The sequence below is a fragment of the Garra rufa genome, chromosome 14, assembly GCF_049309525.1.
Source record: "Garra rufa chromosome 14, GarRuf1.0, whole genome shotgun sequence".
Taxonomy (NCBI): Eukaryota; Metazoa; Chordata; class Actinopteri; order Cypriniformes; family Cyprinidae; genus Garra; species Garra rufa.
Genome location: NC_133374.1, coordinates 8,760,437 through 8,772,664, shown reverse-complemented (window position 1 = coordinate 8,772,664; position 12,228 = coordinate 8,760,437). Strand labels below are relative to the sequence as shown.

General features: G+C 34.5%; 1 protein-coding gene across 5 annotated transcripts in view; it reads left to right on the top strand.

The window, feature by feature from the left end:
* The first annotated feature begins 4,319 nt into the window (after positions 1-4,319).
* Positions 4,320-12,228, top strand: part of robo2 (roundabout, axon guidance receptor, homolog 2 (Drosophila)) — a 67,245-nt gene continuing 59,336 nt past the window's right edge. For all 5 annotated transcript variants that reach the window (XM_073817303.1, XM_073817301.1, XM_073817302.1 and 2 more), the window contains exons 1-6: positions 4,320-4,514; positions 5,577-5,658; positions 6,613-6,778; positions 7,027-7,193; positions 7,739-7,860; positions 11,167-11,398. In XM_073817303.1, the coding sequence (XP_073673404.1) occupies positions 4,470-4,514; positions 5,577-5,658; positions 6,613-6,778; positions 7,027-7,193; positions 7,739-7,860; positions 11,167-11,398 (814 nt within the window). In that variant the 5' untranslated portion in view covers positions 4,320-4,469. The remainder of the gene's footprint in view (positions 4,515-5,576; positions 5,659-6,612; positions 6,779-7,026; positions 7,194-7,738; positions 7,861-11,166; positions 11,399-12,228) is intronic.

Here is a 12,228-nt window from a genome sequence, read left to right as displayed (position 1 = left end):
ATTCGTTCAGTACAGAGGATGCAGCTTTAATCCAAATACAGCCATTATGCTTCATCAGTCTCTATCTATCCGCACATGCATCTCTGGGGTTTACGCCGGCCTGATGGATGCGCCTCGCAAAGCCTCGGCGCGGAGTAATCCACATTGATGAATTAGGACGGCAACTCTTCATCCCTGAACCTAAATGAGGCATTCCGATGGAGATTTGGACAATATAAATACCATCCTTTATTCAGAGTGAGACAAATAGTAACGCAGCCGAGAATGGAAGAAGACTGCATCTCAAGCTGTATTTAAGGGTTAGAGGTGCAGTCTGTAATTATCACCCGCCGGCTTTTTGCTCATTAATTCACACCTGCTAATTAATGTGTCCTCAGAGGCCAGGGGACAGGACACGGCTCTGATTATTGTATTATTATTAGTCGGAGACATAAATGGTTGGCGCATCTCAAGGGGCATTTGATGGCCATTTGTACATTGATTGTTGCTGCTTTATCACTGGATCATATTTGTCATAAATGATCAACTCTGCCACATTGACACTGTTATCGCACTGAATTGAATCAACACTGAAATAACTTGCTAGCTGATTAACAATTAATAACAATTATGCTGGTTTCATAATTTGATTAACTTTGTACTACTATTGGACTAAAATGAATCAACATTCAACTAAACTGAGCTGAATAATGAGACTATTGTCTTTTTAAGATCCTTAACAGCTGAAATTGTATTTGAGTCATAATTTAATAACTTAATACTCTTATTTTCTTTTTTATTACTGTGAAGCTGCTTTAAAACAGTCTGTATTGAACCCCATTGGGCCTGTGAGATGTAATTGCGCATAATTTATTTTTATATACTTTTTATTACATTTTATTGCAATTAAATATTTTTTATTTTATTTCATTCAGTTTTTAATATTTTCAAATGTAATAATTTCTTCTTTATACTTTTTTATTTCATTTTGTTTAATTGTATTTATTGTGTTTTATTATTTAATTTAATTTTAAAAATATACTTCGTTATTTTGTTTTATTTTATTTTATTTTTGTTTTTTATTTTTATTTTTTATACACAAATTGGCCTGTGAGATGTAATCACAATTTATTTTTAGATACTTTTTGTTATATTTCATTACAAATATTTTTATTTGATATACATTTTATTCATATTTTAATATTTTAAATTTTAATCATTTTAATTTTAATAATGTACTTCTTTATATTATTTCGTTATTTTATTTATTTTGCTTTTTTATTTTTTAATGCACATTGATAGGGATGTGATATGTAATCACACATAATTTATTTTTATATACTTTTTATTATATTTTATTATAGTTCAATATTTTATTTTATACGTGTTTTATGCATATTTTAATATTTTCAACTGTAATCATTTGAATTTTAATACTATACTACTTTATTTTATTTTAATCATGTATTTTCTATTTTTTATTTTATTTTATATTATTTTTTATACACATCGATAGGCCTGTGAAATGTAATCACACAATTTATTTTTAGATACTTTTTTATTAAATTATATTTGAATTAAAAAATTGTATACATGTTTTATTCATATTTAAATATTTTCAGTTGTCATCATTTGAATTTTAGTAATATACTTCTTTATTTTATTTGGTTTTATCTTATTTTATTAATTTATTTAATTTTTATTTCAAGTAATTTTTTATATAATATATGTTTTATTCATATTTTAATATTTTATTATTCATAATTTAATATCATTTGAATTTTAATAATAATAATAATAATAATATTTTTGTTTTATTTATTTATTATTTATCACATTGATAGGCCTGTGAGATGTAATTACATAATTTATTTTTAGATACTTTTTATTATATTTTATTACAATTAAATATTTGTTATTTTATTTTATATTGTAATCATTTGAATTTTAATAATATACTTGTTTATTCTATTTTGTATTATTTTAGTTTATTTAATGTTTTATTTATTGTATTGTATTTTTGTATGTATTTATTTATTTATTTATTTATTTTTGTCAAACTGTAACAACACAAAACGAATAACGGCAAATCAGACTACCAAAAAAAAAAAGCCCCCCCAAAAAATAATTATATTTTCTCCATAGAATTCGACAGATTTTCCTCTACTGTAAGCAGTAAAAAAGTGTCTGCACAATGAGATGAAAATGGCTGGAAATGTTTGCATGAACACCCATCATTACAAACACTGCAAAACAAAAAACGAAGCAATGTGCGCTCTAGTATGGTGGGTTCATGTTTTGAGAAGCAGTTTATGAGGGGACGTTCTCTTAACCAGCATGAGATATTTCCCCGACCACACTGCCTCTGATACTCAGATATATAGTAATGCATGAAATTGTACTCAGAGTCTGGTTCCTAAATGAAGGATCTCAAGCAGTAACTGGAAGCTACAAAACCACCTCGCTGCCACATCAGTGAGCTAGAAACCAAGACTCAGCGTTTCTCCCAGTTTTTCCCAGAATGCTTGGGGGGTAGACGCTGCCCTGTGGTGCGACCGCAAAATGTGCATATAACCCCGATACGTCCAGGAATAAGGCAATCATGGCTTCATCCTGCTTCCTGTGCCACACGGGACACGGCCACAATCTTAATGTTTCCAGGCACTTTAATGATGAACATGTTCGCTGTCCTGTGCTTAAAGCAACAAATGATGTAAGAAGGCCTGTTAGTGTCAAGACGTCATAATCTGTAGAGACTATATTAGTCGGGATGGACAAGTATGCAAATTGCGACCAATCTCCAGCGTTTCCATTTTAATAGGAGCCAAGGACTAGTTATTAGCACATGTGCTCCAGACATGTTGAGTCACACAGGAAACGTTGAAGATCTGGCCTGTTGTGTTCCGGACACCTTCTTGCTCTCGCTTCCTAATTATTTCCTGTCTCCTCTCTGCTGTCTCTCGCTCTGTTTGTATGCTGTCCAATAATAGTCTGTTTAAAGGGAGGTAGTGCCTCCTCAAAATGTTGGATGAGAAAAAAATCATAGTACAAAAATAAAAAAAGGCCAGTATTACAAAATACGATATTAAAAAGTATATAAATCATACATACCCCCTAAAGCGTGCCATGAGTTTGGTGGGGGTAGTTGAGAATGAATGGGGGAAATCATGTAAAAGGAGGTAATGCCTGCATCGCAATATGATTGGATATGACTGGTTATGCTTGGCTGTGATTGGTTCATGTGATAAATCCCACCTCCCACAAATTTTGTGTTCACAAATCAGTATTAATGAACAATATATTGGTGTTAATGGGAAGGCTAATTTAAAAAAGTATGATATAACCACTTTGTTATGTCAAAATAAGACTTACATTGTCATGAAAACATTATCTGTGGGAGTTTTTTAGTGAGTAATCAGCTAGGTGCAATTTAAAGTAAATCTCCTTGTCTGTGACCAATATTTAACGAGCTTTGATGACTGATGATCCAAAAATTTCAAAAATAGTTCAAAGTTAACTATTAGAAATAATAGCTGAACATACGTTCACAAATAAAATATGTTGATTAAATTGTTACTGGCTTGAGTTATTGTTTTGGAATTAATTTAAAATGCTTGATTACATTGTTAATGTAAAAAATAAAATTTATTTATTTATTTAAATAAAAAATAGAAAATAGGACTGGGACATGAATTTACATTTGATTGAATTTTTATTTTATTGTATTATAATTAATTACATTTTATTATAATATAAATATAATATAAAATGAATATTTTTGTTGTATTTACCTTAATATTTTCAGTTTTAATGATTTTAATTTTAATAATATACTTCATTTTATTTTGTATTATTGTTATATTTATTCATTTTTCCCTTTTCTGATAGTATGAGTATAATGCTTTTTTTATCTCTTGTGCAATGGAAGAAGTGCTTGTGACAGTTCTCTTTTGATTCTTTCAGTTGAAAAATATTGATAAATGTGAAGCTAAACCTGAAGTTTTTTATATTTTTTTTTTATATGAACATGAAATTCTGTATTTATATTTAAGGTAATGAATTTAGCTTGATTAACACTGTTTTTCTTTGTAGGTCTTTTAAAGAATAACATTCAGTAAATTTTGTTAGATTTATGCTTAAAATAATAAAAAATAAAGTATAAAAATCACCTTATTTAGAGGCACATTTTAAAATTTATTTTATTTTATTTTATTTTTGTTCAGTACATGACCAGCAAAGTATACAATTTGGGATCCCCCCCCCTTCGAAAACAGTAGGAACTATATGTTGGTATAATTCTTCTTCTCTCTCTCTTTCTCTCTTGTTTAGTGCTGACCGATCGTCCACCCCCCATCATCCGGCAGGGTCCAGCTAACCAGACTCTGGGTGTAGACAGTGTGGCTCTTCTGAGGTGCCATGCATCTGGAGAACCGGTCCCAACCATCAGCTGGCTGAAGGATGGGGTCAGTCTGCTGGGCAAAGACCCTCGCATGTCCCTTCAGGACCTCGGCAGCCTGCAGATCAAGGGTTTGCGGGTGAGCCACACATTTTTTTCTCCTTTTTTTAACAAATGTATGAATTTGCATTGCACCTATATTGAAAATACTGAAAATAACATAAAACAAAAACTTTCATAATGACAGCTCTTATTTATTTATTTAACAATTTTGGCATAGAAAAAGAGTATTATGTTTGACTTTTTTTTAAAAGAACACATTATCAATTTTTAATATCGACCAAATTGGACTAGTTTTTATCTTAGCCAACACTGATATAGTCGCCAATATATCCCTAATATGAATGTCCTGATGTGTATCTGTCATTGTGTATTTCTAAGACCATTTGTGTGACTACCAGCTGTCAGAAACGTCTTCATCTAAGTGTGATGTATAAGCTTAGCAGAATTCAATCAGATATCGGTAAGACATAACCGAGACGGGCAGAGGGAATCATATTGCATTACGGGGATGAATGGGAAATATTGATTTTGGTAAATTGTTTGATACTATCACTTAGGGATACGACAGCTCTCCCAAGAATCATTTACGGAAGCCTGGACGGGCTCCAGCTGCACATACATTTGCACACACAACCAAACACACTTTTAGGGCCATATTGAATTTAAAGTCCCCGAGCCCTCCCCGTCAGCTCGGGATGGAATAGCCATTATGCCTGACAGTGCTGCCCACCTCTGACATTTTATCTAATAAATGGAGGCGAGGCACCCTGATGAAAGGCAACAAACTACGGGGAGATCGTCCCGGAAAGGTAGCGAGGGGGGAACATGCGCCAGCTGTCAGCGGTCCAGAGGGTTTCAGCGACTACCCCCTTTAAATGAATTAGCCTAACTCATGTTGCGGTTAGTGGGTGGGTTTGTGAATTTGCCAGTGAGGATAAAAGCTGGCTGAAGGGTGCGGAAAATAGAATATATCTACCATATTACTGTCAGCGCTTTAGCCGAACTGGACGTGCCCGAGGTTACGTTTCTCTCCGATCGAAAGCTTGGACTTACCATGAGTCAAATTGATTAGCAGTTTAGTGAATTCACAGTGCTTGAAGATATAAAGATCAATGCATGCTGTATTTCTATTTTTCAGCTCTCTGATTCGGGTATCTACACTTGTGTGGCAGCAAGTTCTAGTGGGGAAACATCTTGGAGTGCTTTCTTGGAAGTCAAAGGTACTTGTGTGCAACTTCACAAATGACACTCTTAAAAATAAAGGTTTCAAAAGGGGTTTTTTTGCATTTTGAGTTTGCCAAAGGTTCTTCATGGAACCTTTAATGCCAATAAAAAATTCCAAAAGTTCTAATAGGATGTTTTCATAGCAATGCCATAGAAGTATAATTTTGGGATCCCCAAAGAACCTAGTGAACATTTCATAAAAGAACCTTCTGAAGAACCTTTTTCCACTTTGAAGAACCTTTATGATATGAAAAGTTTTCATGGATGTTTCCACGGATGCCAATAAAGAACCTTCATGTTCAAAAAATTCCAAAAGTTCCAAAAGGGTGTTTTCATAGCAGTGCCATAGCAGACCGATTTTGGGTTCCCCAAAGAACTAACTGTAGTGAACATTCTAGAAAAGAACCTTCTGAAGAACCTTTTTCCACTTTAAAGAACCTTTTGTAGATGTTAAAAGATGTTAAAATAATCTTTTGTTCCTTGGATGTTAAAGATTCTTCATGAAACCTTTGATGCCAATAAAGAACCTTCATGTTCAAAAAATAACAAAAGTTCCAAAAGGGTTTTTTGTAGCAATGCCATATAATTCCCAGAGAACCTAGTGAATATTCTAGAAAAGAACCATCTGAAGAACCATTTTCCAGTTTGAAGAACCTTTTGTTCCATAGATGTTAAAGATTGTACATGGAACCTTTGATGGCAATAAAATACCTTTGTGTTCAAAAAGTTCCAAAATGGTGTTTTTGTAGCATTCCCAAAGAACCTTGTGAACATTCTAGAAAAGAACCTTCTGAAGAACCCTTTTCCAATAGAAGTTTTCATAGATGTTAAAGGTTCTTCATGGAACTGTAGATAAGAAAAACGGCATGTACTTTTTAAGTAGCATTGTTCTTACAAATAACAATGTGAACAGTTCCTTAACTTCTCACATTGTTCTTTCCTCTCTTTAGAGTCTGGAAGTCTTGTTGTAGTTAAAGACAGGGATGAGAACGAGCTCCCAGGTCCTCCTTCCAAACCTCAGGTCACCGACGTCACTAAAAACAGTGTGTCGTTGTCGTGGCAGCCTGGCCTTCCTGGAGCATCACCCATCTCCTCATATGTCATTGAGGCTTTCAGGTATGAATTTTGAAGGAGTTGAGTTTATTTAGCCTTCAAGTTCCTTTTCTGAAATGTGTTTGAAATTTGTTAATTTTCCTGTCAAGTACTCAGTCCAAAGCTTAGTTAAAGCAGTCCAGTCTGTGCAATGTATTTTACATTCAGTCTTTAAAAAGAGACCCACAACCTCAAGCTGGTACATTTTGAATAGACTGTCCTTGTATATGGCATCCACTCTGACTAAATCACTCTGCCTCATTCGCATGCAGCCAATCGGTGAGCAACAGCTGGCAGACTGTGGCCGATCATGTCAAAACCACGCAGTACACTATCAAGGGTCTTCGCCCCAACACCATCTACCTGTTCATGGTGCGAGCAGTCAACGTCCAAGGCCTGAGCGACCCGAGCCCCATGTCCGAACCCGTCCGCACTCAAGGTATCGTGTAATTGTGTATATAATTGTGGATAGAGTTTTCTTTGGTAATTCACCCATGTGAACGGTGCTCATGTCAACGACTTCCAATTAAATCCTAGCTGTTACTCACAGAGAACGGGATCTAGTGTAGATACCACGCGGCCTAACAGCCCCATACGCTCATTAGTTCCAGAGGTGGAGTATAATGCAGAACAAACATCATCTACTTTTAGAGTCCATAATTGAGTTAGTGCCCTGGCTGGTACCTTAATGATCATTACGAGGAGAAAAAAAGACCAACTTCGACTGGAAAAAAAAGATTTGATTAAGGTGCCACGGAGTGCTCTGTATGTTCATTAGGGGTGACTGATTTTGAGACCTTGGGCGGATGTAACCTGTGGGTTGAAGCTGTGCCGTCTGTGGCTGGAGTCAGTGAAAATGACTCCTCATCGCTCTTTTAGGGGATTAAATTGTATTTAAGGGATTATGTTGTACCGGCTAGTAATTTAGCATTGTCGGAGCACTGTAAGCGGTAATGACATTGGCCTCTGTCTGTCTTTTTACAGATATAAGTCCTCCAGCTCAGGGAGTGGATCACAGACACGTGCAGAAGGAGTTGGGCGAGGTTATTGTGCGGCTACACAACCCTGTGGTCCTCAGCCCCACCACCATACAGGTCACATGGACGGTAAGGCACTCTGTGATTGGATAAAGCTAAAGGTCTTAGCATTTTAACTGCGTTTGGAAAGATATTGTAGTCTGTAAATTGTGATCCGAGATTGGATTGAGGTTTTGTTACATGAACTGGGATTAGACAATGGATATACAACATGACTTGCTATTGGACAGAAGTTATAGTATAGGAAGCACGATTGGAGGTTTTAGCATCTAAACTGTGATTGGACTGAGGTTCTAGAACATGATGCAGTATTAAATGGAATTTTCACCCAGAAATGAAACTTTGTTCCAAACTGTTCTTTATAAAAGCCTGTTTTCACCACTGGAAGAAAAAAAATGTAATTGCGTGTTTACATCTTGCAATTCAGACTTTTTTCTCAGAATTGCATAAATTGCACAACTTGTAGTGGTGAGTTTAAGTCAGAATTGCAAGACATAAGCTCTCAACTGTGACTTTTTTGTGAGTTCCTGACTTTATAACACACAATTGCGAGTTTATTTCTCACAATTCTGAGAAAAAGTCAGAATAGCAAGATATAAACACAATTGCGAGAAAAAAGTCAGAATAGCGAGATATAAACACAATTGCGAGAAAAAGGTCAGCATTGCGAGATATAAACACGCAATTACAAGAAAAAAGTCAGAATTGTGAGATATAAACGTGCAATTGCAAGAGAAAAGTCTGAATTGCGAGATATAAACTTGCAATTGTGAGAAAAAAGTCACAGTTGTGAGTTATAAACATGCAGTTGTGAAAAAAATAGAATTGCGAGATATAAACACGCAATTTTGAGAAAAAATTTGTGAGTTTATTATGCAGTTCTGAGAAAAAAAAAGAGTTTATATCTCAAAATTCTAACCTTACAACTCACAATTGCAAGTTTATATCATTCAATTCTGACTTTATATCTCTGAGAAAAAAAGTCAGAATTGCAAGTTTATATCACAATTCTGAGGAAAAAAATTAGAATTGTTAGATAAAAAGTCGAAATAACCTTTTTTTTTTATTCAGTAGCGAAGATATTTCAAGTAATGTTTTTATCTATACAATGGACCTAAATATCACTGGAGCCCATTGACTTTCATTTTATGGAAAAATAAAGTATAATATAAAATATTATTTATTTTTGTGTTCCAAAAAGTCATTTTTAAAGGTTTGGAATAACATGAGCTATTTATAGTGTACTAATTAGATTTTTTTTTTTTTAATGAATTTACTTCAGAGATTTAGAACCTGGTCTCTAACCAGAATGAGGTTATACTGCACAGATTATTGGCTCTTTATTCATTAAAATACATAGTGTGTACATGTATATTATTCAATATTCAAACAAGTGCATCAGATCAAAAGTTAACTCTGTTACTACCTTTACACTTACAGTAGGTTGTTGTTTCCATTTCTCACTGCTGTCTTCCAGCATTGATAAAAACACTCCGAAAGTGTTTATTGTTTGTTGAATTGCATTAAAATGGAGATTTTACAGCTTTGCCTTTGTCACATTAGTCTGTAAGCACTCTCCTGTGGTATATTAATGATTGCCATCAACAATCATTACAGAGACAAATATAAGCGTCTGTCTGTACGGCCTAAATGGGGGATAGACGGTTTCAGAGGTATTTTTCTCATATGAATAATCCATAAATCACCGGCCTACATGGCCACAGAATACAGCAGCACTCTCGCGGTAAACGTAGGTGGTGTCAAGAAAGCTTTTACGACCCTGAATCATTCAATTAATGAAAGTTAAAAAGCGTAGGAAGGATGCCCATTGGGCTGATTTACTCCATGTGTAGGGAGGAAAAGCAGATGTTTAATATCTCACTCCGAAAGCCAGACTGTGCTGTTAGGAAGACATTAATGTGAATTATGCCGACTCCTTCTCTCTGTAAATACAACTTTTCTTCGCCAAACTAAAAAAAAAAAATGAAGCTTTCAGCGAATGAAGAGTCTTGTTTACCTTTGTGTTGATTTGAGATTGCGTTTCTTCTTTGATCCTTCTGTTGACACGTTCGCTGTTGATTTTTTTTTGGTGCGCGTATGTATATACTTGTACGTATGTTTATTTCTTCACAGCTGAGGTTTGCAAGAGTTTCAAGGTGGTTACATCTTGCATGATGATTGCTGTTATTGATGTTTTATTTACAGTTAGTCAAGGTCGTGCATATGTATGACGCATGTAGAGCATTTTTATCAAAGGGGGTTAGATTGACTGAACATGTTGTTATATGTAAATACTAATTAAGGTTAAAAAGAGAAGATATTCTTTGGTCTTTCAGACTTTTCCATGCTGATCCAAGCTTGCTATTGCTAGTGCTTTGACCAAGAAAGCACCTCTGGTTGAGCTAGTTAAAGGGCTAGTTTACCCAAAAATTAAATCCTGTCATTAATTACTCACCTTCTTGTCATTCCAAACCCGACCTTTGTTCATCTTGAGAACACAAATTAGGATATTTTTGATGAAATCCAAGAGCTTTCTGACCCTGCATAGACAGCAACCGCAACTAAGACGTTCAAAGCCAGAAAGGTAGTAAGCACTTTATATCTCACGATTCATACTTTTAGTTTTACATCTTGCAATTCTGACTTTTAGATATAAACGAGATATAAACTTGCAATTGCGAGAAAAAAGTCAGAATTGTGAGTTTATTACGCAATTCTGACTTTATATCTCTGAGAAAAAAAGTCTGAATTGCATGTTTATATCACAATTCTGAGGGGAAAAAAAGTCAGAATTGTTAGATAAAAAGTCAAAATAACCTTTTTTTTTTATTTTTTATTCAGTAGCGAAGATATTTCAAATAATATTATCATTTATACAATGATCCTAAATATCACTGGAGCCCATTGACTTTCATTATATGGAAAAATAAAATAAAATATAATATAAAATAATAAAATACTAGCTTTATTTATTTATTATTTATTTATCTTTTTTGTGTTCCTCAGAATAATAAAAGTCATTTTGAAGTAGTAAGGACATCGTTAAAATAGTCCATGTGACAACAGTGGTTTAATCATAATGTTATGAAGCTACGAGAATACTTTTTGTCAGTTGTGTTGGTGTCTATGCAGGGTCAGAAAGCTTGGACTTCATCAAAAATATAGTAATTTGTGTTCTGAAGATGAAAGGTCTTACTGGTTTAAAATGAGTAATTAATGACAGAATTTTCATTTTTGTGTAAACTGTCCCTTTAAGACACCTAATGAGACACCAACTATCCGAAAGCTAGTTTTTTTTAGCAGAGTTCCTTCTTTTTCAATTATTTTTCTCCCTCTATTGCACTCTTTTAAGTCTGAACCATCTTTCTCCTTCAGGTTGACCGCCAGTCTCAGTTCATCCAGGGCTACAGGGTTTTGTACAGGCAGATGTCAGGGCTGTCCTCCCCTGGAGCGTGGCAGACTCAGGATGTGAAGGTCCCCTCTGAGAGGAGCATGGTGCTCTCGGCTCTGAAGAAAGGCATCGTCTACGAGATCAAAGTCCGTCCGTACTTCAACGAGTTTCAGGGCATGGACAGCGAGTCCCGGACGGCAAGAACAACAGAAGAAGGTACAACGTTTGATTCTTTGAAGTGATACAGGAGATCTGTGATGTTTGAAGTCAACATGAAATCAAAATTGACTGCATTTACTTTCATACATACATTTATCTGTGTAACCTTTAAATCAATTCACACAGATAGGGAATGTAGCTTTTTTTAAGTCATTTGTTTTGAGCTAATTTCTAAATTCTTTGGTTTTTCAGCATTTTTGTGTATTTGAACCCTTTCCAACAATAACTGTATGATTTTGAGATCCATCTTTTCACACTGAGGACAACTGAGGGACTCGTATGCAACTATTACAGAAGGTTTAAATGCTCACTGATGCTTCAAAAGGAAAAACAATGCATTAAGAGCCGGGGGTGAAAACTTTTGAACAGAATAGAGATGTGTAAATTTTGCCTAAATAAAATATATTTTTTTTATTTTTAGTTCATTTAGTCTGTTTCCTAGAAGATGAAACAAGTTAAATTAACCCTGATCTTCAAAATCCAAAAGTTTTCACCCCCAAATCCCCCCCAACCCGGTCTGAATGCATCGTTTTTTCTTCTGGAGCATCAGTGAGTGTTCAAACCTTCTGTAATAGTTGCATATGAGTCCCTCAGTTGTCCTCAGTGTGAAAAGATGGATCTCAAAAGCATACAGTCATTGTTGGAAAGAGTTCAAATAAACAAAAATGCTGGAAAAACAAAGAATTTGTGTGATCTGAAGGATTTTTCTGAAGAACAGCTTGCAGTTTAACTGTTCAGGACAAGAGACTCATGAAAAACTATCATTGAACAGGGTCATTTTTAAAATTTTCTTGTGGACTATATGTAAACATCTTTTATGTGAAAAA